This window comes from Cherax quadricarinatus, chromosome 44, assembly GCF_038502225.1.
Source record: "Cherax quadricarinatus isolate ZL_2023a chromosome 44, ASM3850222v1, whole genome shotgun sequence".
Taxonomy (NCBI): Eukaryota; Metazoa; Arthropoda; class Malacostraca; order Decapoda; family Parastacidae; genus Cherax; species Cherax quadricarinatus.
Window position 1 is genome coordinate 16,087,699 of NC_091335.1, and position 27,678 is coordinate 16,115,376.

Here is a 27,678-nt window from a genome sequence, read left to right on the forward strand (position 1 = left end):
TACAGTACTTGATTATTTCAATTTTATAATAACCAAAGGTGGCTCTATAAGTTTTATATAGGAGGGACTTAGGGGTGGAAGGCTGGTTGGAAGATGAAAAGCTAGGGGTCTTGTCCTGAAACAACAATATTATTATTATTCTTTTCTTTCAACAAACCGGCCGTATCCCACCAAGGCAGGGTGGCCCAAAAAGAAAAACAAAAGGTTCTCTTTTCAAATTTAGTAATATATACAGGAGAAGGGGTTACTAGCCCCTTGCTCAATAATATTATTATTATTATTATTTTAACACATCGGCCAATTCCTGCCAAGGCAGGGTGACCCGGAAAAGAAGAAGAAACAATTTTATCATCATTCACTCCATCACTGTCTTGCTAGAGGAATGTCTACACTGCAGTTATAAGACTACAACTTATCAACACCCCTCCTTCAACTATTATTATTCTTTTTATTACACATCGGCCGATTCCCACCAAGGCAGGGTGGCCCGAATAAGAAAAATTTTCATCATCATTCACTCCATCACTGTCTTGCTAGAGGGGTGCTTTACACTACAGTTATAAAATTGCAACATTAACACCCCTCCTTCAGAGTGCAGGCACTGTACTTCCCATCTCCAGGACTCAAGTCCGGCCTGCCAGTTTCACTGAATCCATTCATAAATGTTACCTTGCTCACACTCCAACAGCACGTCAAGTATCAAAAACCATTTGTCTCCATTTACTCCTATCTAACACTCTCGCATGCTTGCTGGAAGTCCAAGCCCCTCGCACACAAAACCTCCTTTACCCCCTCCCTCCAACCATTTCCGAGGCCGACCCCTACCCCACCTTCCCTCCACTATTATTATTATTAATTTTTTTTTAATAAGTCGGCCATCTTCCACCTACGCAGGGTGACCCAAAAAGAAAGAAAATTCCCAAAACTTTCACCTCACTCATACATAATCACTGTTTTTGCAGAGGCGCCGAGATACAACAATTTAGAAGCATATATAAAGATATACGTATAAAGATCGTCAGGTCACGATCTTTATATGTATATCTTTATATATGCTTCTAAATTGTTGTATCTCGGCGCCTCTGCAAAAACAGTGATTACGTATGAGTGAGGTGAAAGTTTTGGGAATTTTCTTTCTTTTTGGGTCACCCTGCCTAGGTGGAAGATGGCCGACTTATTAAAAAAAAAAAAAAAAAAAAAAAATAATATTTAGTGAAGGGATTCAGGGAAACCGGTTATTTTCATATAGTCGGACTTGAGTCCTGGAAATGGGAAGTACAATGCCTGCACTTTAAAGGAGGGGTTTGGGATATTGGCAGTTTGGAGGGATATGTTGTGTATCTATATATGTGTATGCTTCTAGACTGTTGTATTCTGAGCACCTCTGCAAAAACAGTGATAAAGTGCGAGTGTGGTGAAAGTGTTGAATGATGATGAAAGTATTTTCTTTTTGGGGATTTTCTTTCTTTTTTGGGTCACCCTGCCTCGGTGGGAGACGGCCGACTTGTTAAAAAAAAAAAAAAAAAACGTATAAAGATATAAGCAACAGGAACTGACGGGATCATGACAGAAATATTAAAAGCAGGGGAGATATAGTGTTGGAGTGGTTGGTATTTTTGTTTAATAAATGTATAGAAGAGGGGAAGGTACCTAACGATCTCGCAGTGTGGCCCTGAACCGTCCTATTACACATCCCTCCAAACTGCCAATACCCGAAACCCCTCCTTTAAAGTGCAGGCATTGTACTTCCCATTTCCATTACTCAATTCTGACTGTATAAAAATAACCGGTTTCCCTGAATTCCTTCACTAAATATTACCCTGCTCACACTCCAACAGCTCGTCAGGTCCCAAAAACCATTCATTTCCATTCACTCCTATCTAACACGCTCATGCATGCTTGCTGGAAGTCAAAGCCCCTTGCCCATATAACCTCCTTTACCCCCCTCCCTCCAACCTTTTCGAGGACAACCCCTACCCCGCCTTCCTTCCCCTACAGATTTATACACTCTCCATGTTATTCTACTTTGATCCATTTTCTCTAAATGACCAAACCACCTCAACAACCCCTCTTCAGCTCTCTGACTTATACTTTTATTAATTCCACACCTTCTCCTAATTTCCACACTCCAAATTTTCTGCATAATATTTACACCACACATTGCCCTTAGGCAGGACATCCCCACTGCCTCCAACTGACTCCTCGCTGCAGCATTTACAACCCAAGCCTCGCACCCATATAAGAGTGTTGGTACCACCATACTTTCATACATTCCCTTCTTTGCCTCTATAGATTACTTTTTTTTTCTCCATATATACCTCAATGCACCACTCACCTTTTTTCCTTCATCAATTCTGTGGTTAACCTCATCCTTCATTAACCCATCCACTGACACGTCAACTCCCAAATATCTGAAAACATTCACTTTTTCCATACTCCTCTCCTATTTGATATCCAAATCATTTGATACCCTCATCACCTTACTCTTTTTGATGTAGTAGGTTGGTAGACAGAAACCACCCAGGGAGGTACTACCGTCCTGCCAAGTGAGTGTAAAACGAAAGCCTGTGATTGTTTTACATGATGGTAGGATTGCTGGTGTCCTTTTTTCTGTCTCATGAACATGCAAGATTTCAGGTATGTCTTGTTACTTCTACTTAAACTTACGTCACACTACACATACAAGTACAAGCACATATATACACACCCCTCTGGGTTTTCTTCTATTTTCTTTCTAGTTCTTATTCTTGTTTATTTCCTCTTATCTCCATGGGGAAGTGGAACAGAATTCTTCCTCCGTAAGCCATGCGTGTTGTAAGAGGCGACAAAAATGCCGGGAGCAAGGGGCTAGTAACCTCTTCTCCTGTATATATTACTAAATGTAAAAGGAGAAACTTTTGTTTTTCCTTTTGGGCCACCCCGCCTCGGTGGGATACGGCCTGTGTGTTGAAAGAAAGATATACCTCAATGCACCACTCACCTTTTTTCCTTCATCAATTCTGTGGTTAACCTCATCCTTCATAAACCCATCCGCTGACACGTCAACTCCCAAATATCTGAAAACATTCACTTTTTCCATACTCCTCTCCTATTTGATATCCAAATCATTTGATACCCTCATCACCTTACTCTTTTCTATGTAGTAGGTTGGTAGACAGAAACCACCCAGGGAGGTACTATCGTCCTGCCAAGTGAGTGTAAAATGAGAGTCTGTAATTGTTTTACATGATGGTAGGATTGCTGGAGTCTTTTGACTCTATCATAAACATGCAAGATTGCAGGTACGTCTTGCTACTTCTACTTAAACTTAGGTCACACTACACATACATGTACACGTTTATGTATACACACTCATCTGAGTTTTCTTTGATTTTATCTTGATGGTTCTTGTTCTTTTAGGTAGTAGGTTGGTAGACAGCAACCACTCAGGGAGGTACTACCGTCCTGCCAGGTGACTGTGAAACAGAAACCTGTAACTGTTTTACATGATGGTAGGATTGCTGGTGTCTTTTTTCTGTCTCATAAACATGCTGGATAACAGGTATATTTTGCTACTTCTACTTACACTTAGGTCACACTACATGCATGCACATGCATATATATACATACACACATCTTGGGCTTTTCTTCTTTTTCTTAATAGCTCTTGTTCTTGTTTTTTTTTCTCTCTATTGTCGATGGGGAAATGGAAAAGAATCTTTCCTCCGTAAGCCATGCGTGTCGTATGAGGCGACTAAAATGCCAGGAGCAATGAGCTAGTAACCCCTTCTCCTGTACACATTTACTAAAAATGAGAAGAAAAACTTAATAAAACTGGGATGCTTGAATATGTGTGGATGTAGTGCGGATGATAAGAAAGAGATGATTGCTGATGTTATGAATGAAAAGAAGTTGGATGTCCTGGCCCTTAGTGAAACAAAGCTGAAGGGGGTAGGCGAGTTTCAGTGGGGAGAAACAAATAGGATTAAGTCAGGAGTATCTGAGACAGTTAGAGCTAAGGAAGGGGTAGCAATAATGTTGAAGGACCAGTTATGGAAGAAGAAGAGGGAATATAAATGTGTAAATTCAAGGATTATGTGGATTAAAATAAAGGTCAGATGTGAAAAGTGGGTCATAATAAGCATGTATGCACCTGGAGAAGAGAGGAGTGTAGAGGAGAGAGAGAGAGATTTTGGGAGATGTTAAGCGAATGTATAGGAACCTTTGAACCAAGTGAGAGAGTAATTGTGGTAGGGGACCTAAATGCTAAAGTAGGAGAAACATTTAGAGAGGGTGTGGTAGGTAAGTTTGGGGTGCCAGGTGTAAATGATAATGGGAGCACTTTGATTGAACTTTGCATAGAAAGGGGTTTAGTTATAGGTGATAGGTATTTTAAGAAAAAAGAGGATAAATAAGTATACAAGATATGATGTAGGGCATAATGAGAGTAGTCTGTTGGACTATGTATTGGTAGATAAAAGACTGTTGAGTAGACTTCAGGATGTACATGTTCATAGAGGGGCCACAGATATATCAGAACACTTTCTAGTTGTAGCTACAGTGAGAGTAAAAGGTAGATGGGATACAAGGAAAATAGAAGCAGCAGGTAAGAGAGAGGTGAAGATGTATAAACTAAAAGAGGAGGCAGTTAAGGTAAGATATAAACAGCTATTGGAGGGTAGATGGGCTAGTGAGAGTATAGGCAATGGGGTTGAAGATGTATAAGGTAGGTTTAAGAATGTAGTGTTAGTGGGTGCGGGAGGGAAGAAGAGCGATTGGTGAAATTATGTAAAGAGAGTAGTAAGGGAGAAAAAAGTTAGCATATGAGAGGTTTTTGCAAAGTAGAAGTGATGCAAGGAGGGAAGAGTATATGGAGAGAAAAAGAGAGGTTAAGAGAGTCATGAAGCAATGTAAAAAGAGAGCAAATGAGAGAGTGGGTGAGATACCAACAAATTTTGTTGAAAATAAGAAAAAGTTTTGGAGTGAGATTAATAAGTTGAGGAAGCCTAGGGAGCAAATGGATTTGACAGTTAAAAATAGGAGACGAGAGTTAGAGGTATTGGGAAGATGGAGGGAATATTTTGAGGAATTGTTAAATGTTGATGAAGACAGGGAGATAGCTGAGATTTCGTGTATAGGGCAAGGAGGAATAACATCTTGTAGGAGTGAGGAAGAGCCAGTTGTGAGTGTGGGGAAGTTCGTGAGGCAGTGGGTAGAGTGAAAGGGGGTAAGGCAGCTGGTATTGATGGGATAAAGATTTTTTTTTTTTTTTTTTAATATCACACTGGCCGATTCCCACCAAGGCAGGGTGGCCCGAAAAATAAAAACTTTCACCATCATTCACTCCACCACTGTCTTGCCAGAAGGGTGCTTTACACTACAGTTTTTAAACTGCAACATTAACACCCCTCCTTCAGAAATGTTAAAAGCAGGTGGGGATATAGTTTTGGAGTGATTGGTGATATTATTTAATAAATGTATGGAAGAGGGTAAGGTATCTAGGGATTGGCAGATAGCATGCATAGTTCCTTTGTATAAAGGCAAAGGGGATAAAAGAGAGTGCAAAAATCATAGGGGGATAAGTCTGTTGAGTATACCTGGTAAAGTATATGGTAGAGTTATTATTGAAAGAATTAAGAGTAAGACGGAGAGTAGGATAGCAGATGAACAAGGAGGCTTTAGGAAAGGTAGGGGGTGTGTAGACCAAGTGTTTACAGTGAAACATATAGGTGAACAGTATTTAGAGAAGGGTAAAGAGGTTCTTGTGGCATTTATGGATTTGGAAAAGGCATATAATAGGGTGGATAAGGGGGCAGTGTGGCATATGTTGCAGGTGTATGGTATAGGAGGTAGGTTACTGAAAGCATTGAAGACTTTTTATGAGGATAGTGAGGCTCAGGTTAGAGTATGTAGGAGAGAGGGAGATTATTTCCCAGTAAAAGTAGGCCTTAGACAAGGATATGTGTGATGTCACCATGGTTGTTCAATATATTTATAGATGGGGTTGTAAGAGAAGTGAATGCGAGGGTCTTGGCAAGAGGTGTGGAGTTAAAAGATAAAGAATCAAACACAAAGTGGGAGTTGTCACAGTTGCTCTTTGCTGATGACACTGTGCTTTTTGGAGATTCTGAAGAGAAGTTGCAGAGGTTGGTAGGGTATTTATTTATTTATTTATTTATTTTTATGTAAAAGAAGAAAATTAAAAATGAATATAGGAAAGAGTAAGGTCATGAGGATAACAAAAAGATTAGGTGATGAAAGATTGGATATCAGATTGGAGGGAGAGAGTATGGAGGAGGTGAATGTATTCAGATATTTAGGAGTGGATGTGTCAGCAGATGGGTCTATGAAGGATGAGGCGAATCATAGAATTGATGAGGGAAAAAGGGTGAGTGGAGCACTTAGGAGTCTGTGGAGACAAAGAACTTTGTCTGTGAAAGCAAAGAGGGGAATGTATGAGAGTATAGTTATACCAACACTCTTGTATGGGTGTGAAGCATGGGTGATGAATGTTGCAACGAGGAGGAGGCTGGAGGCAGTGGAGATGTCATGTCTGAGGGCAAATGCATGGTGTGAATATAATATAGAGAATTCGTAGTTTGGAAATTAGGAGAAGGTGTGGTTCAGACATGTAGAGAGAATGGAACAAAACAGAATGACGTTGATTGTATAAATCTGTAGTGGAGGGAGGGCGGGGTGGGGGTCGGCCTAGTAAGGGTTGGAGGGAGGGGGTAAAGGTTTTGTGTGCAAGTGGCTTGGACTTCCAGCAAGCACGCATGAGCGTATTTGATAGGAGTGAATGGAGATAAATGGTTTTTAATACTTGACGTACTGTTGGAGTGTGAGCAGAGTAACATTTATGAAGGGGTTCAGGGAAACTGGCAGGTCAGAATTAGAGTCCCGGAGATGGGAAGTACAGTGTCTGCACTCTGAAGGAGGGGTGGTAATGTTGCAGTTTTATAACTGTAGTGTAAAGCACCCCTCTGACAAAAGTGATGGAGGGAATGATGATGAAAGTTTTTCTTCTTTCGGGCCACACTGCCTTGGTGGGAATCGGCCGATATGTTAATACAAAAAAAATAAAAAAAGTTCTTGTTCTTATTGCTTTTCCTTTTATATCCATGGGGAAGTGGAATAAGAATCTTCCTCCGTAAGCCATGTGTGTTGTAAACGTCAACTAAAATGCCGGGAACAGTGGGCTAGTAACCCGTTTTCCCGTATAGCCTACTAAAGAGAAAAAGAAGAAAATTGTCAAAGTGGGATGTCTGAATTATTATTACTATTTATATTTTTATGTATAGGGCTGATGAATTTTTTTTTTTTTTTTTTTTTGGGGGGGGGGGGCTTTAGCTCTCCCTTGCTTCCCCTTTTTCCTTCTTTGGTGCTGCCCCTGTAAATAGCCACAAGATAAAGAGTGAAGAGGAACTGACAGTAATATTTATGGTAGAACATAAGATGTTTACCTTAATTCACTCCTGTGGAGAGCTGTTTAATCCTTAAGTTTTTTATGACATTCCCATCTTTGTATTTGTGTGTGTGTTAAAATATTGACCTTATACTTTTTATAGGCAAACTTCATATTCATTAGTAGTATAAACTGTGAAGAATAAGTTACAATACCATGGCTGGAACAATTCACAACTAGTACACAGTGTGGAGAAGAAAGTTTACATGATGTATTAGCCGTGACCTGATAATGGTCCAGGACTGGCCAAAACGTAGATTTCAGTTTCCTCTCGAAATTGTAGATCAGTGAGCGGCATATGCTGTAATAGTGTATTTAACCCTTTCACTGTCCAGACCCCTGAAATTAACCCGTAAACGGTCCAAACGTATATATACGTTTTTTCAACATTTGAAAGTATGTAAAAAAGAGTAGATCTTCTTTTTGTTTTTTTACATTTGAAAATGTGTAAAAAAATTTTGATCCATTTTTTTTTTGTTATACACCTCCCATCCGACTTACGACCGTGTTTTTTATGCCAAATTTCTGGGAAAAAAAACAACTATTTGTGTTGTAAACATTGTTTATCCTAAACCTTACAGTATAAAATACAGTACTAACAGCATAAAAAGTAAAGTAAAACATGAAATGCCAAAATAAAACAATAAAATAAAGTCATTACAAAAATGTTTTGTTGATATTCAGTAGTAAAGTTCGACTTACGACCGGTTTCTCGGAACCAAACTCGGTCGTAAGTCGGATGGTAGGTGTATTTGAAAATATGTAAAAAAAAAACGTAGATCTACTTTTGTAGCACTACACATGTGAACGTAGATCTGCTTGGACCGTTTAAAGGTTAATATTGCTCTCAGAATATCTACTTTTTTTAAATTATATTTTCTTCTGAAATGGTGGAGAATCTTTTTCTAAAGGTAATGACCCCAAAAATACAAAATTTGATGGAAACTTACAGTTAGCGGTCTAAGTGCAATTTATACATAGGCAATTTCGCTTGATATGAGTCTTATTTTAACCCTTTCAGGGTCGACAGGCCCTCTCCCAGACTTGTTCTCAGGGTCAAAAAATATTTGAAAAAAAAAAAAAATTATTTTTTCTAAACTTTATAGGCTAAAAAAATTTTTTGGCCATCAATACTTACTGAGATATGGAGGCGTGAAGTTGACAGAAATTGAACTGCATACAGCAACATTGCCGACTGCCGGTCACCCAGTAATTGTTTATTTTGTTTTTCCTACTTTTTTCTATTTTTTTTAAATATTTTTTCTTTTCAAGTAACTTTTATGGCCTGTGAGACCAATATGAGCACTATTTTGTAAATATTTACTCTTTCTATAGTGCACAATGACTGCACGAACACTTGTCATTATATTGTTTAAAAAACTTGTTTACACAAATGAACAATATAAAATGTTGTTTATTACTATTTCTCTATATTTTTCATACACATATACAGTCACAAGACATGTTTCTAGAAGTTCTGCAACCTGTGGAAGTCTCTGAAACATGGTGTCATGCACAGTGGTGTTTTACACTCCTCACACATAAAATGAGTGTGTCTGTGTTGTTGTGGGCGTTTTTTTGTATGTGCACAGACGTTACACCTCTTCTGAGCCTTTTTCTTGAAAGCAGTAGCAGGAAGTTTCATTAGGAAGTGATCACCTGCCCTCAGACGAGAAGGTAGTTGTGAAGGCTTACTCAGCTATGTAACAACTTCAGACAGTATTACCAAGGCTGGCTCCTCCTCAGGAAAATTAATGAATAGAAAAAGAAATAATAATTCACAAAGATAAACACTTTATTATTTATTAATGCAAAGATAAAACATGAAGGTGTATCCTACTTGAAAGAAAAACGAAATGGAAAAATGACATTTGAATTCAACGCTAATATGTACAGTTATACTGGGGTGTCTGGTTGACACTGTCTTGTAGAAATTGTAGCCGTTGCTGATGATGGGGGGGGGGGTCACAGGTGTTGAGTGACAACCCAACGACTAGTTCTTTACAGAGTTTATAGCCTTGAATAGTCAGTCCAGATGACAGGAATGCAGGTTCTTTACCGCTGCAAAGATGAGGGGTAGTGTCCTGTACAACTAATCAGGTAGGTAGATCATGAAGTGACGTCCCAAGACCGTTTTCAGTCCGTCTCCTTCAACACTTCTCGTTGGTTGGCAGGTGACCCGATCTGTCATTCCAAGCTGGAAAGAGAGACAGGTTACCCACTGCTTAAGAAATCACTCTCCATGATAAGTGCAAGATATTTAAAAAAGGTGGTGATTATCGAAAAGTCTTATGTGGAGCTTAAAACTGAAAGGACTAAGTTTATTATTGGTCAAAAGTGAAGCTTTCAACCAGTATCCACTAGAATAGGAGCAGAGGCTTTTACTTACAGTTGTGCTGGGAGCTGTGAGTCGAGTGATTACTGTTTGGCCGGAGCCCCACACGTCACCTTTCGGGGTGGGGGGAGGATAGCGGGAGCTAGACTGACCCTACCTTAACAAGCAGCCGGCAATCAAACTATCGTTACCATATACTCGCTCGCTACTCCTATCTGTTGAACTTTTCCCTCACAGTAGTTGTTGATAATTTAGTGGGCGGTTTTCTAATGCAGGTGCTGTTCCTTGGTACTTGAATATTATTTGTCTGATGACAGACAAACAAAATTCGCCATATGCTGGTCATCATCTTATACATATTATAAACATTGAGCATGAAAATGTCCAGAATATGGAAAAAGGGTTTTATGTACTACTTATAACTCTTGCGAACACAATCAGCAAACCCAATCTGCATGCCACATTTGTCCACTGAATGCATATTGAGGGTGTAGTCCATCACAGCTGCAGGTTTTAGAATAGGTTCATTGGTCTATTCTGCCTGTCAGTTTGTCATTTCGTTAGGGTGAACTGATGACAACAGTGTGATATCTTGTTTGTCATGCCACCGAAATGCCATGATGGCATTTGCAGCAAACGCCTGCACCTCACCTCTACGAGTGCCAGCGTCAAACCTGGGCATATGCTTACTATTTCCACGCACTGTGCCACACACATCTGTCATGTTCACTCGCAAAAAATCACTGAGTGAGGGGCCTGTGTACCAGTTATCAGTATATAATATATGCCCCTTACCAAGATATAGTTCTATCATTGTTCTAACCACATCACCAGAGATGCCCAATAACTTCCTGGTATTTTGCAATGTATTACTTCCAGTGTACACAATAATATCCAATACAAGACCACTGTAGCAGTCACAAAGCACAAACAACTTTATACCAAAGCATTTCCTCTTGCTTAGTATATACTGCTTGAATGACAGTCTTCCTTTGAACAGAATCAAAGACTCATCAATAACAAGCTTCCTGAAGGGGTAAAAATACACATTGAATTTCTGTTTCAGATACACAAACACATTCTGATTTTATATAACCTGTCATTTCTGTCAGGCCTGGTTTTGTCTGAGAAGTGAAACATACATAATAGTAGCACAAATCGATTCACTCATATTATATCACTGAAACCTGGGGTTGCAATCAGGCGGTCTGTTGACGAGTATGATTTGACACTGTGCTTATACACATTTGGCATAAGCATTATTGTGGCAAAGAAGAGATACATCTCAGTCACAGTTGCCTCCTTCCACTGGTGTAGGCGTGATTTTGGTGAAAGTATTGTGTTTGCCATGGTGTAATCTAAGTATCTGCTGCTTTCCCTGACAATAATTTCCATCAGGGGTTCGTCAAAGAATAACTCGAAACATTCTAGTTCAGTGGCATTGTTCCCAAGTGTACAAGATGGCTGTATTCCACTTTGACTTTAATCAAAGTGATGGGGATTGGGAACAAAATTGGCAGCTTCCTGCCAATCCCAGGTGTGGTCTGCTGGTGGGTACTGGATATTGACAGGTGGTTGTGGTTGTGGAGGTTGTGGTTGTGAAGGCTGGTGGGGTGGGTGGGTGGGGGGATGGTGGCTTTTGTTGTAGTTCAGCTGAGTCAGCGGCATGGGTGGCAGCATGGCCCACTGCTGGAGCCTCACGGCTGGCACCACCACTACTACCACTAGATGCATGTACATTTTCCATCATCTTCATTTTCACTATCTGTTCCTGTTGTACAGCCACAGGATGTACTCCGAGATGTACTCCTTCCCCTTGGAATAGCATATGGCACACTACCATAGTGCATATAGCGTCGTATATACTGACGCTTCACTGGAGAATATTCTACTTCACACTTCACTCTCGCTACTGGAACTGTTTTCAAGAGCTTGTAGTTCATATTCACTATCATCACCATTGCTCCCATCTGAGTCCTGGATATGGGAAAATACGAGTTTCCTCTTTTGTTCTCTTACAACTGAAAGTGAACAAGACGACCCAGCACCAGAGGTGGAAGGTTGAGGGTCATCTGGGTTTTCCTCACTTACCGGTATTACGGTCATTAGTTTCAGTCACAACCTCATCAAAACCTTGAAACTCATCTTCACTGACACTTCCATCTGTATTAGAACTGTCACTGGGGAACAAGTGTCCCAATTTGCCGAGGGGTTTCTTACCGCGAGGCATGGTGAACAAGGTGTACTAAAATGGTGTTCCCACAATGCACCACTGGGTCCCCGAATTTTTTCCTACCACGCAGACCCATTCTCTCACATCTAGGCCTACCAGCCTCTTCCCGCTTGATTTAAAGGGGCTAGAATTTATGCATACTAGTACGTCGGAAACCCTGAAAGGGTTAAGTCTATTTCATTGGCTCATTTGACCAAATTCTTAGCCGTTTCACTAGTATGTCTTCCGTCCTATTGACTGAGCATAAGAAACCAGTCATCTATTGCAGCTACCCTGTTAAGTGCACAAAGTTAGTAATTTGGCCAATTTTACAAAAAATTACAAAAAATAACAATTTAAAAATACATAGTGCAAAATAATGTAAACATTTCTGGTGCTAAAACAACATTTCCTCCGTTCATTAATCATGTCCCTCGTCCTCTCCTATATTACACTTGCCTTCTGTTTTGAATTCATAATCACACAAAAATAGAAAATTTATTATATTTCCTGTATAATAAAATATAACCTCAGGAAAATTTATTATACTTATTTCCTGTATAATAAAATACATGTATATCCTCAGGAAAATCAGAAAAAAATAATATTTCTGCTATTTTGAGCCCATTTTCAAGATACAGTACTTCCTGTCCAGAAACGAACCAAAATCATCTCTATTTCAGTAGTACTATATGTAAGTAGTAGGTTGGTAGACAGCAACCACCCAGGGAAGTACTACCGTCCTGCCAGATGACTGTGAAACAGAAACCTGTAACTGTTTTGCATGATGGTAGGATTGCTGGTGTCTTTTTCTGTCTCATAAACATGCTAGATAACAGGGATATCTTGCTACTCCTACTTACACTTTGGTCACACTTCACAGACACGCACATGCATATATATATATACATACATCTAGGTTTTTCTCCTTTTTCTAAATAGCTCTTCTTCTTTATTTCTTCTATTGTCCATGGGGAAGTGGAAAAGAATCTTTCCTCTGTAAGCCATGCGTGTCGTATGAGGCGACTAAAATGCCGGGAGCGATGGGCTAGTAACCCCTTCTCCTGTAGACAATTACTAAAAAAGAGAAGAAGAAAAACTTTATAAAACTGGGATGCTTGAATGTGCGTGGATGTAGTGCGGATGACAAGAAACAGATTGCTGATGTTATGAATGAAAAGAAGCTGGATGTCCTGGCCCTAAGCGAAACGAAGCTGAAAGGGGTAGGGGAGTTTCAGTGGGGGGAAATAAATGGGATTAAGTCTGGAGTATCTGAGAGAGTTAGAGCTAAGGAAGGGGGTAGCAGTAATGTTGAAGGATCAGTTATGGAAGGAGAAAAGAGAATATGAATGTATAAATTCAAGGATTATGTGGATTAAAGTAAAGGTTGGATGCGAAAAGTGGGTCATAATAAGCGTGTATGCACCTGGAGAAGAGAGGAATGTAGAGCAGAGAGAGAGATTTTGGGAGATGTTAAGTGAATGTATAGGAACCTTCAAACCAAGCGAGATAGTAATTGTGGTAGGGGACCTGAATGCTAAAGTAGGAGAAACTTTTAGAGAGGGTGTGGTAGGTAAGTTTTGGGTGCCAGGTGTAAATGATAATGGGAGCCCTTTGATTGAACTTTGTATAGAAAGAGGTTTAGTTATAGATAATACATATTTTAAGAAAAAGAGGATAAATAAGTATACAAGATATGATGTAGGGTGAAATGACAGTAATTTGTTGGATTATGTATTGGTAGATAAAAGACTGTTAATTAGACTTCAGGATGTACATGTTTATAGAGGGGCCACAGATATATCAGATCACTTTCTAGTTGTAGCTACACTGAGAGTAAAAGGTAGATGGGATACAAGGAGAATAGAAGCATCAGGGAAGAGAGAGGTGAAGGTTTATAAACTAAAAGAGGAGGCAGTTAGGGAATGATATAAACAGCTATTGGAGGATAGATGGGCTAATGAGAGCATAGGCAATGGGGTCGAAGAGGTATGTGGTAGGTTTAAAAATGTAGTGTTAGAGTGTTCAGCAGAAGTTTGTGGTTACAGGAAAGTGGGTGCGGGAGGGAAGAGGAGCGATTAGTGGAATGATGATGTAAAGAGAGTAGCAAGGGAGAAAAAGTTAGCATATGATTAGTTTTTACAAAGTAGAAGTGATGCAAGGAGAGAAGAGTATATGGAGAAAAAAAAGAGAGGTTAAGAGAGTGGTGAAGCAATGTAAAAAGAGAGCAAATGAGAGAGTGGGTGAGATGTTATCAACAAATTTTGTTGAAAATAAGAAAAAGTTTTGGAGTGAGATTAACAAGTTAAGGAAGCCTAGAAAACAAATGGATTTGTCAGTTAAAAATAGGAGAGGAGAGTTATTAAATGGAGATTTGGAGGTATTGGGAAGATGGAGGGAATATTTTGAGGAATTGTTAAATGCTGAAGAAGATAGGGAAGCTGTGATTTCGTGTATAGGACAAGGAGGAATAACATCTTGTAGGAGTGAGGAAGAGCCAGTTGTGAGTGTGGGGGAAGTTCGTGAGGCAGTAGGTAAAATGAAAGGGGGTAAGGCAGCCGGGATTGATGGGATGAAGATAGAAATGTTAAAAGCAGGTGGGGATATAGTTTTGGAGTGGTTGGTGCAATTATTTAATAAATGTATGGAAGAGGGTAAGGTACCTAGGGATTGGCAGAGAGCATGCATAGTTCCTTTGTATAAAGGCAAAGGGGACAAAAGAGAGTGCAAAAATTATAGGGGGATAAGTCTGTTGAGTATACCTGGTAAAGTGTATGGTAGAGTTATTATTGAAAGAATTAAGAGTAAGACGGAGAATAGGATAGCAGATGAACAAGGAGGCTTTAGGAAAGGTAGGGGGTGTGTGGACCAGGTGTTTACAGTGAAACATTTAAGTGAACAGTATTTAGATAAGGCTAAAGAGGTTTTTGTGGCATTTATGGATTTGGAAAAGGCGTATGACAGGGTGGATAGGGGGGCAATGTGGCAGATGTTGCAGGTGTATGGTGTAGGAGGTAGGTTACTGAAAGCAGTGAAGAGTTTTTACGAGGATAGTGAGGCTCAAGTTAGAGTATGTAGGAAAGAGGGAGATTATTTCCCAGTAAAAGTAGGCCTTAGACAAGGATGTGTGATGTCACCGTGGTTGTTTAATATATTTATAGATGGGGTTGTAAGAGAAGTAATGCGAGGGTCTTGGCAAGAGGTGTGGAGTTAAAAGATAAAGAATCACACATAAAGTGGGAGTTGTCACAGTTGCTCTTTGCTGATGGCACTGTGCTCTTGGGAGATTCTGAAGAGAAGTTACAGAGGTTGGTGGATGAATTTGGTAGGGTATGCAAAAGAAGAAAATTAAAAGTGAATACAGGAAAGAGTAAGGTTATGAGGATAAAAAGATTAGGTGATGAAAGATTGGATATCAGATTGGAGGGAGAGAGTATGGAGGAGGTGAATGTATTCATATATTTGGGAGTATACGTGTCAGCGGATGGGTCTATGAAAGATGAGGTGAATCATAGAATTATTATTTTATTATTATAATCAAAAAAGAAGCGCTAAGCCACAAGAACTATACAGGAATCATAAAATTGATGAGGGGAAAAGGGTGAGCAGTGCACTTAGGAGTCTGTGGAGACAAAGAACTTTGTCCTTGGAGGCAAAGAGGGGAATGTATGAGAGTATAGTTTTACCAATGCTCTTATATGTGTGTGAAGCATGGGTGATGAATGTTGCAGCGAGGAGAAGGCTGGAGGCAGTGGAGATGTCATGTCTGAGGGCAATGTGTGGTGTGAATATAATGCAGAGAATTCGTAGTTTGGGAGTTAGGAGGAGGTGCGGGATTACCAAAACTGTTGTCCAGAGGGCTGAGGAAGGGTTGTTGAGGTGGTTCGGACATGTAGAGAGAATGGAGCGAAACAGAATGACTTCAAGAGTGTATCAGTCTGTAGTGGAAGGAAGGCAGGGTAGGGGTCGGCCTAGGAAAGGTTGGAGGGAGGGGGTAAAGGAGGTTTTGTGTGCGAGGGGCTTGGACTTCCAGCGGGCATGCGTGAGCGTGTTTGATAGGAGTGAATGGAGACAGATGGTTTTTAATACTTGACGTGCTGTTGGAGTGTGAGCAAAGTAACATTTATGAAGGGATTCAGGGAAACTGGCAGGCCGGACTTGAGTCCTGGAGATGGGAAGTACAGTGCCTGCACTCTGGAGGAGGGGTGTTAATGTTGCAGTTTAAAAACTGTAGTGTAAAGCACCCTTCTGGCAAGACAGTGATGGAGTGAATGATGGTGAAAGTTTTTCTTTTTCGGGCCACCCTGCCTTGGTGGGAATCGGCCAGTGTGTTGTTAATAATAATAATAAATGTCTTCCATTCTATCAAATGATACCGAGAAACAGCCAATATAATCTATCCTAGAAAACACCTCAAAGTCATCATTTTAAATCATACACGTGGTCAGTTTTGCTTTTCCCATCATGCACCGTGAAGCAGGATTTTTTATATACTTCACACACTCGCTGCATGGACCCATTCTCTTATGTGTAGGCCAAAATTTACGATTCGCAGCCTATCTAAGTGACCTGAGGTCATGACGTAGAACTATGTGTGGGACCCTGACATCAGTGATGTAGTTCTATGTGACAGCCACTGAAAGAGTTGATATCTTAAGAGTTCAGATGAGCAGTAAGATTCATACTGAATACACTTAAAAAATATATTATTATTATTATTATAATCAAAAAGAAGCGCTAAGCCACAAGGGCTATACAGCGCTTAAAAAAAATATATATATATAATTACAGCTAATAAGTATTGTATATTAAATTATAATGTAGAGACAGAGATACAATAGCCACATAAATAAGCTGATCCTTACATTGAGCTAAACTATACTGTGTCAGTAAGCTTTTTTTTTTTTTTTTAGGTACACTTCTTCCCACAAAAAATGCCCATGCATATCAAATCGCTATTAAATATTGTATTTTGTTCGTGTTTCAGGAAAGCAAGCAGAGCACGTATCTTCATGTTACTGTTGTAAACCCTCAAGATTTGACAAGATAAAAGTGGAGTTGCTGTGTGACTCAGGAGACACCTACTCTGCCGTTTATGATAACATTGCAGAATGTGAGTGCCATATATGCAATGATAACTTCCCAGAAATTAAGGGTATTAAACAATAAGAAGTAGTTGTGGTAATATAATGCATTAAATATTTTTGTCCACCATCTCTGCTGATAATTATGTTTTACATATGTGTATGAGTAGGGGTTCCCAATCTATGAATGTGTTCCATTACTGGTGTTTGAACACACAGGCTCATTGTAATGTGGATCTTGTTTTACAATAGAAAGTAATGTACAAATGATGGTATGTTTCACACATTTATATTATTATAATCAAGGGGACGCGCTAAACCCGGAGGATTATACAGCGCCTGGGGGGGGGGATGTGGAAGGCATTCAGGCTTAATTCGGGGAACTGGAGCACAGATCCAATTCCCTAAATCAAGAGCCCCTCACCAACGTCAAGGAACCTTCCTTAAGGGGCACACATTTATAGCTGTAAATTAACAACCAAAGAAATGTATGTAATATGTTCTTTAGTGCAGATGATTGTAACTCAAGCTTTCATAAGTTTGGGGTCATCCATCTTGGTAATGAAGTGATAATAAAAATGACTCCTTTACTAGAATTTGCTTTGTTTCATTATACAGTACATTATTATTACTATATTAATCAGAACTAAACACTAACTTATATAGTACAGTATATCCAAAATTGTAGATTACAGTACAGTACTATCTTCTGTGTAACTGTGATTTAATGTCAGTTTCATGTACAGTGCATTAATTACTTAGATTTAACAGCTTAATCATAAAATTAAGTAACAAAAGTACTGATATTTGAAGATTGGTACCTTGCTTTGTGGTCTTGTGAGTATGACTATGCCATGTATTTTTGTTCATGCAAATACTGCACTATAGTAACTCAATTCTACTGTAGTTACTGTAGTACTATACTAAAAAATCATGAGCATTGATAAAAGTAATAATAATTTAATAATAAGCTGAATACAGACACCAATGAATCTATTGTGAGACCAGCTGCTGTCATTGATTACACCACCAATATGCACTTGGTGGACAAATGTGATATGCAGATTGGGTTTGTTTAGGGAGTAAACCATCATTGTGTATGGAGCCATGTTTCAGGAACTTTCACAGACTGCAACATTTCTAGGAACATAACCAGTGCTGGTATATATGTATACACGTTAGAACAGTAGTAACATGAAGTATTTGAATGTGCATGTGTTTACATTGTGTACAAATGTTTTGTATACAATATGCAGATGACATTGTTAGTGCAGTATCACAAACACAAGTGGTAGTTTAGGCCTGTTGCACCTATCATAAATAAATCAGCAAACTCTCAACTAGGCAGTGCAGGGAAAAGGCAAACCACCAGAAATAAATTTCTTAATCTATGTATTCCTTCACCACAGAATATACTATATACATAAAGCTATGTGCAAATGTATAGAGAGTATTTACAGTGTGGTGTCCTGTAGCTCAAATGCTAGTGCACTCGGCTTGCACACTGAGGTCTGTTTCAATCCCCAGGACGAGTGGAAACCTGAGGACATGTTTCCCTGTTCACCTATCAGTAAAATAGGTACCTGGGTGTTAGCCAACTGGTGTGGGTCGCATCCTAAGGACAAAAGTGACCTAATTTACCCGAAATGCTCTGCATAACAAGGGGCTTTCTGTATAGCAGTATGTCATTGATGTCAGCTAGGCTTGTATACATTATACATTTACTGTATCTGCAGGCCAGACTCGAGTCCTGGAGATGGGAAGTACAGAGCCTGCACTCTAAAGGGGGGGGTGTTAATGTTGCAATTTTATAACTAGTGTAAGCACACCTCTGGCAAGGCAGTGATGGAGTGAATGATTAAGGTTTTTCTTTTTTGGGCCACCCTGCCTTGGTGGGAGACAGCCGATGTGTTAATAAAAAATACAAAAATTATTATTATTATTATTATTAATGGTATGTATGAGCAAGTGCCAGTGAAAGAACAGTGTCTTAGACCAGAAGTGTGGACAATCTGCCAATTCTGCTCCACTAGTTGTAGACATCACTTCACAGAATTGGCAGGCTTTCATGTGGCTGGGTGCTGAACTATCATATAGCATAACAGTGAGGCCCCATACCCACTAAACTCATAATTGCTAGTTCACTGGTCGAGAGGTCATGCCAAAATGGGTGTGTGACTTACGTCAAATAAAATATAACGTACTCTTCACATGCCACATGTGGCTGTTGTATTGTATACAGTGGATAGCTATACATACATACGTGGCAGAATTGGGTCTCATGGGTCAATCCCAACCCCCTAAACTGCCCTCATTTTTTACATATAACCTCAAATCTACCAACTCTTGTTTTATATATTAAAAAATTACTTCCCCATCAACTTCTTGCACATAAAAAAATGAAAGGGCTTCAGTACCATGGCATTAGGATTTATATTTGGAACTCTGCTTTCAACACATTTAACTTGTATGTTCCTGCTGGTAAGTTTAATTATTTGGAGTGCCCAACTTGTGCTCAGTCTGAACTTCCACTTATTATTGGAGATTTAAATGCAAGACACAAAAGCATTGGAAACTCAATTTGGTAATTGTAATGGTAAACAACTGTTGTCACTCTTAAATAAGTCATAATAATGTGCAAATTGTAGGTGACCTTGAACCCACACATATCTATGGAGACATCCTTGATCTGTGTCTTGACTTCAACAATACTTCTGCCAGTTGAGTCTTCATTGTAACAAATATATCATCAGATCATTTCCCAAGACTAACCTCTCTGGATATTGGTAATACTATCCTCACTGGTGGGATATTCAAATGGAAACGCTTTCATGTTCCCCCTGATCAGCATGATGACTTTGTCACACATGTGACAGACTGGTATAATTCCTATGAGTGTTCCTCTGTTGAAACCTTTAACAATGACCTTGTGAGCAGTATTCAGAACTACTTAGAACTGCCACTGACACCTCCTGGTACTCCAAACCCAACTAACTTCCATAATAATCATACCTCCTATAAAAATCATACCTATTAAAATGATCCCAAACGTTGGACATTGAAACGTACTGCTCGCAGACTAGGCCTAGCCTATAGAAAGTATCATACCCCTGAAATGCTGAAGCTCTTTCAAACTGCTCTTGTTGCTGCCAGGAAGCGTATGACAGAGCTTCGGCAAACAGACTGGGAAAATTTGTCGGTGTTCCCAATGCTCACACCCCACTTAGCCAGGCATGGAGGGACAAATAGAATTAAGGGTACTAAAATTGGTCAGATTGTGCACCCTCATTCCTTAGATAGGGTGAATGGTTAGTCAGTACTTGGGCTGCTACATCAAGCTATGACAATCTTCCCAGTACCACACAGGCAAAATTAATGGACAAATATGATGCAAGGGAGACTTGTTTGTTTTATGCTCAGCAAGATGACTAACATTCCTTTCACTAACTTCAAACTTGTTGCAGCACTAAGGGGAGGATGCTATTACTTACACCATACTCAGACTGTTATGCCAAGTACCATGAGCTATATAACAGGGGAGCTCCCTAAATCTTGGATGAACAGCCTCATCATTCCCATTCCCAAGCTCAATCAACAAAATGCATTTTGCCCAATACCTCTTACTAGCTACTTGTGTAAAACATTTGAGAAGATGATTCTTAATTGTCTCATGCACAGAATCAATTTTTGTCTCCCCTGTTGCATGGTATAATGCATGGAAGGAGTGTGCATCATTGCATAACCACCTCTCACCCTGCACACTGACAGCTAATACACAACCTTAAATCTGCTTTTGATGCAGCCATTAGAGAACTTGCCAGAATGGATGTAGCAGGATGGCTTCTCTGCTGGATTAAAGGCTACCTGTCCAACAAAGTCTTTGTGTTGTTCCAGGGCCACAGAAGTGTAATTAAAGTTTTTGAATTAGGAACCCCACAGGGAGGTGTGCTCAGTCCCACCCTATTCAATATTCTAATTAATGCTTTACTTAATGCTAGCCAGCTCCATCATTATATGATTAGTTTTGCTGATATGATTCTCATCACCAGATTCTCCAACTCCCAAAACATCCTTAACTGTGTACTAGCCTCATATCAGGACCTGGGGTTCATTATCTCTACTGATAAAACAAAGATATTCAACAGGTGTCTACCTTGACAGAGGCAAAATTTGCCAGATCCAGTTGCATGATGGGTCTCTTCTAGAATATATAACCAGATACAGGTATCTAGGCTTTCAGGTCCCACTACTTGGACTGTTGGACCTGTTGTAGCAAGACTTTGTCGCCAATACAAAGGAAGGCTGAGAGTTGTTTTCATCCCAGGTATGGTGCTAATGTTAAAATTGTGGAAATGATGCATCTTGCTTATATTAGATCATTGGATGATTATGCCGTGCCACTACTTGCTCTAGTATCTGACTGGAAGCTTGGAGGGCTGGAAAAACTGCAGAATGAAGCAATGAGGATCATTCCATGATGCCCTTGTACTGCCAAAATTTTAAATATGCAGAAAGAACTTGATATTCCGAGCATCCGAGATCGTTACTGAAAATATCCTCACTGGGGTCAATATGCTTAAGCCCATTCAAACCCTTGCACAGAAGCCCTCCAAATTTTCCTCAGCACTGGTGAACACTCCTTCAGATGGATCGAAAAAACTGGAACCAACCTCCACATGAACCAGATATATGATCTATGTTTGAATGGGGATATTACCCCATTCCAAACTACCATCTTTCCATTTCCCCCCAAAATATTTCTTAAATCACAACCAAAGCACACCCTTACACAAATTATGTTGATGGTTCTGTTCACCAATCCACAGGTGGAGCTGGCAGTGCTGCTGTTGTCATACAGAGTGATGGCTCTCAAAGAAATTGGAGTATACATTAATAACTGGGCCTCTACCCTTCAAACAGAACTATTTGCCATACTCTTGTACTCAAATGCATCCATGTATCTACGCAAGTTAGACACTAATTTAAATGCACTCAACTCATTAAGTATATATTGTTGCATGCTTGTCAGAAACCAGACACAGGTATGGTAGGATTGTGGACAGTGGAGTCACAGCGCACTTTCTGTGGATTCCATCTCACATTGGTCTTCAGATGCATGATAGAATTGAAAATGCTGGCTCCTCCTTATGTAAATAAATGGAAAACATAACATGAGAAGATAAACATTTTTATTACATGATTTCAGGCATAAATGTAAAACAATTAAACATGAGAATTAATCCTATTTTAACCCCTAAAGTCCAAATGTATATATACGTTCTTACGCGTAGCGCCCCAAACGTACATATACGTTTTAATTTTCCTGCCTCCAAATTTGGCAAAATTGCCCTGAGATGCTTGGTAAGTATAGAATGGGTCTTAACACTCGGTGTGCACCATATTAAAAAAAATTTGGGACCACTTACTACCTTGTGCTCTTTTTTTTTTATTTCTATAAAATCTTTTTTTTTTTTTTTTTGTCAAAATATTCAGGGCGCTGCGCAAGTGAACACAGATATATTTGGACTGTTTAAGGGTTAAAGAAATATGAAAAATAAAATATAAAAGTAATAAGGGAATCCAAAGCTAATCTGTACAAATGTAGTTGTAGAAGGGTGTGTCAGTGTTGTTGACACTGCGCTTTGAAGATCAGAAGCCGTTGTTGAAGAGGGGGGTCTATGTTGTTCGGGACACAAGACTGTTTCCACAACACAATTCTGCCAAGGTGAACTTATCCTCTGATCACCAGTGCTGAAAATGTTGGATAGCCACTCTTATCACCAGTGTTGAGTAGCCTGACAAGACACGTATTCAAGCTGGGTGTGTAGCTGGCTAGGGTGATTGGTTACGAGTGAAAGGGGGCAGTTGGATCGTAGGTATATGCGGTTGGCTCAATAGATCTTTGCCATATCCCTGCTGTCCTTATCTTCACCTCGCTCGTGTCAGATGACCCACGCCGACAAGTCAAGGCTGCAATTAAGAAATAAATACAGTTACAACCTGCTCGCTTAATCACTCACACGATAGGCATACAGCCTTTAAAAGAAATGGTGAGAATTAAAAAGTGATGTTAAATTTCAAGCAAGGCAGGAATAAACACAAGTGTACAGCCCTAAGAGTGAAGCTCTTAAGACAAACAAATTATTATTATTATTATAATCAAAAAGAAGCGCTAAGCCACAAGGGCTATACAGCGCTGCAGGGTAGGGAAGGAAGCGAGGGTATTGGATGGCAGAAGGGAGGAGGGATGATCAGCAGGTTACAGAAAACAGCGGGGCAGGGGATAGTACGGGGTAGAGGGTAGCAAAAGATTGAAGTAGAAAGGGCTGAAGGTATCAGAATTTGTGAATTATTATTATTATAATCAAAAAGAAGCGCTAAGCCACAAGGGCTATACAGCGCTGCAGGGTAGGGAAGGAAGCAAGGGAATTGGATGGCAGAAGGGAGGGGGGATGATCAGCAGGTTACAGAAAACAGCGGGGCAGGGGATAGTACGGGGGTAGAGGGTAGCAAGAGATTGAAGTAGAAAGGGCTGAAGGTATCAGAATTTGTGAAGTAAGTCAGTTGTTGTCAAAAAGTCAATGAGAGAGTCCGGATGAAAGGTGGGTCCATCAGCGAGAAGGGAAGGTAAAGAGAGAGCAGCGGAGCGAAGACGACGACAGAGGTAAATTCTGCGTGCTCGTTGATAAAGTGGGCAGTCCAACAGAATGTGGCTGACTGATAATGGAGCTTGGCAATTCTCACAGAGAGGAGCAAGACGCCTCTCCATGAGATATCCATGAGTAAGACGAGTATGGCCAATGCAAAGACGGGAGAGAGTAGTCTCCCAACCTCGACACTGGTGATAAGAAGACGGCCAGTAACCTACACTCGGTTTAATAGATTGAAGTTTGTTGCCGAGCATAGTAGACCAACGTTGTTGCCAACGGGTGTGAAGGTGGGAAGATATTGCAGTAAAATAGTCCGTAAATGGAATACCTCTATAAGAAACTGGTAGGTCATGTACTGCTGACCGTGCAGCAGTGTCTGCCTGTTCATTGCCCTGTACATCAACATGACCAGGGACCCAACAAAAAACAATATCTTTATGCTTGGTAAAGATGCGGCGTAGCCAAAGTTGGATACGGAGGACTAAGGGGTGAGGTGTATCAAATTTTTGTATAGCCTGTAAAGCACTAAGGGAGTCTGAGACAACCACAAATGATGACACAGGCATAGATGCAATACGGATAAGTGCTGTAAGGATGGCATATAATTCAGCAGTAAAAATACTAGCCGAAGATAGTAAATGCCCTTGTACGACGCTGTCCGGAAACACTGCTGCGAATCCTACGCCGTCAGAAGACTTAGAGCCATCTATGTACACAGCAATGGCATGAGAATGAGAGTGAAAGTGGTCAAGAAAAAGAGAGCGGGAAGCGACCGTAGACAGTTGGGCTTTCGAGCAAGGGAGGGAGAAAGAACAGACTCGAACAGCTGGAACTTCCCAGGGGGGTAGGGAAAAGTGAGATGCTACATGTACATAGAAAGGTGGTAGTTGAAGAGAAGACAAGAGCGAATGAAGGCGAAGAGAGAAGGGACGGAGTAAACAGGGGCGGCGAACAAATAAAGAATGTCTACTAATATCAGTGATCATTCCATAAATGGAAGGATTGCGGAGATCATGAGAGCGTACATAGTAGCACAGGCAATGGGCATCACGGCGATCGGATAAGGATGGAACGTTTGCTTCTGCATAGAGGCTCTCGACAGGGGAAGAGCGAAAAGCACCAAGGCATAAACGTAATCCTTGGTGATGAATGGGGTTAAGGCTAGAGAGAGTAGCAGGAGATGCCGCTGAATAGATCTGGTCACCATAATCAAGTTTCGATAAAATAAGGGTGGAATGTAGGCGAAGGAGGGTTCGACGATCAGCTCCCCATGAAAGATGAGCAAGGGTTTTAAGAAGGTTCAGCCGGCTGTGACAAGTTGCCTTCAGAGAGGTAATGTGAGGTTTCCAGGATAACCTACGATCAAAGAGGAGGCCCAGAAACTTGACTATCACGTTCAGGGATACGGGAGCCATAGAGGTACAAAGGATGATCGGAGATGACAGAGCGTCTAGTGAAAGTAATTTGGTGGGTTTTAGTGCTGGAAAATTTAAACCCACGTGTGGTGGCCCAATTGGAAACACGGTCGACTGCATGTTGGAGAGAAACTGTAATGAGGTGACAGTCAGCGCCTGCACAGGCAATAGCGAAGTCATCAACAGAGTGATGACCAAATATTTGATGGAAGACTAGAGGCCAAATCATTAATAGCAAGGAGAAAAAGTGTTGTGCTCAGAACACATCCCTGGGGGACACCTTCAGCTTGGATAAAGTCCGGGGAGAGCACATTATTAACCCGAACACGGAAATGCCTGTCAGTTAAAAAGTTCTTAAGGAAGGATGGTAGATTGCCTCGAAGGCCTAAGGAGTGGGCTTGGGCTAAAATATTATACCTCCAAGTTGTGTCATATGCCTTCTCAAGGTCAAAAAATATGGCAATAACTGAGTGGTTATTCGCAAAGGCATTACGAACATACGTATCCAAGCGTAGTAAGGGGTCTATGGTAGAACGTCCCTTCGAAAGCCACATTGACGAGTGGAGAGACTGTTGTGTGTCTCTAAATACCACACTAAATGTCTATTTACTAGGCGTTCCATTACTTTGCAAACTGCACTGGTAAGAGCAATGGGACGATAGTGGGAGGTTTCATGTCCCGTAGTGCCTGGTTTGCGGAAAGGGAGAACAATGGCGGATTTCCACAGCTGTGGAAGAACTCCTTGTGACCAAATAAGATTGTAAAGGCATAATAGGACTGCAAGGGCTGACTGATGTAAATGTTGTAGCATACGAATATGAATGTCGTCGGGCCCAGCTGCCGATGATCGACATGCTGAGAGTGTTGCCTCCAGTTCTTGAAGTGTAAAATGCACATTATACTGTTCTTCTCTGAGAGAAGAAAAGTCCAAGGGTGCTAACTCTCTGGCAGACTTTGAGGAAAGAAATGAGGGGCATAGATGGAGTCCCTGAGAAATACAGACCAGATGATTGCCAATTTCATTGGCAACATCTAGTGGGTTTGCTATATCAACACCGGCAACCCGCAGAACAGGAGCCGGGTCAGGAGAATATTTACCACTCAGTTTTCGTACTTTTTTCCAGACTGCACTCATAGAGGAAGCAGAGGTGATGGTGGAGACAATCTCGCCAGCAAGTGCGTTTAGCGTCACGGATGACACGGCGAGCGATCGCACGCTTCTGTTTAAAATCAAGGAGTCTCTCTGTGGTTCTATTGTACCGGTACCTGCCCCATGCAGCGCGTTTCAAACGTACTGCATGAGCACAAGCAGGAGACCACCAAGGCACGCATTTCTGAGAATGCCTGCCCGAAGTTTGGGGTATAGAATGAGAAGCTGCGGTGAGAACGGAGGACGAGAAGAGGTGTAAAAGCTCATCGATGGAGGACGAAGAAGGAACCTCTTTAAAAACAGTTAGGTGTGAGTAAAGGTTCCAATTTGCCAGATTAAATTGCCAGCGTGGGGTGCGAAGAGGTGGCGAATATGAAGGGGAAGTAAGAATGATTGGGAAATGATCACTGTCATGTAAGTCCGGGAGAACAGACCAAGTGAAGTCTAATGCAGCGGAGGAAGAGCAGACTGAGAGATCGATGCAAGAGAGAGTACGAGTCCGAGGATCAAAATGGGTGCGAGTACCTGTATTTAAAACATGGAGGGGGTGGGTGGCAAGAAAAGCCTCTAACTGAATTCCACGGGAATCACAGTGAGACCCCCCCCCCCCCCCGAGGAAATTGTGGGCATTAAAATCACCAAGTAACAGAATCGGTGGCGGTAATGACGAAACAAGGAAGGTAATATCCGGAATAGATAATGCCCGAGAAGGAGAGAGATATAAAGAACAGAGCGTATACCACCTATGTAAGTGGATACGGGCTGCTATGTAATGCAGCGAAGTATGAACAAATAGCTGATGGTACGGAATATCAGTGCGTAGAAGAAGGGCACTTTCATTAAAGGTCCCATCAGGAAAAGGATCTGAAGAATACAATAAATTATAGCCTGAGATGGGAGAAATAACAGCAGAGTGTAATTTTGGTTCCTGTAAGCAAACACCAACAGGGGCAAACTGGGAGAGTAACATCTGAAGTTCACCCCGATTACCCCTGAGGCCGCGTATATTCCACTGTAAATAGGCCATGATTGGCAATGATAAAGATACTCGAAATCCGCAGGTAAGGGTTCCTACGGACTAGAGGGGTTAGAAAAGTCCACATGCGGAGGCAGTGGAAAACGTTCAAGCAGCGAAGGAACGGTGCGCTGTGAAGAAAGGAGTTGCGCAGATGGAGCAGAGGAGAGAGAAAGAGCGGAAGGTGGATCAGTGTCCATTGATGGTTTGATCTCTGCAATATATTCAGAGATTGCTTCAAGTGTTTCTGAATTCAGAGACGTCGTATGGGAGACAATATTGGAAATGGTAGGGGGAGGATGAGTAAAGACCGGAACTGTATTGGACTGTACCAAGGTAGGGGGGGGCGAAAGGGTGGAGGGAACTGGAGAAG

The 27,678-nt window shown here is 40.8% G+C and overlaps 2 protein-coding genes across 4 annotated transcripts in view; one reads left to right on the forward strand and one right to left on the reverse strand.

The window, feature by feature from the left end:
* LOC128697360 (hemocytin) overlaps positions 1-17,671 on the forward strand; it is a 444,623-nt gene extending 426,952 nt beyond the window's left edge. Inside the window, exon 91 of the mRNA XM_070093851.1 lies at positions 16,979-17,671. Within this exon, the coding sequence (XP_069949952.1) occupies positions 16,979-17,160 (182 nt within the window). The 3' untranslated portion in view covers positions 17,161-17,671. The remainder of the gene's footprint in view (positions 1-16,978) is intronic.
* The window catches only part of LOC128697449 (uncharacterized), a 28,726-nt gene continuing 18,709 nt past the window's right edge, over positions 17,662-27,678 (reverse strand). For all 3 annotated transcript variants that reach the window (XM_053789123.2, XM_070094128.1, XM_070094126.1), the window contains one exon: positions 17,662-23,045. The gene's annotated coding sequence lies outside the window, so the exon portion shown is untranslated. The remainder of the gene's footprint in view (positions 23,046-27,678) is intronic.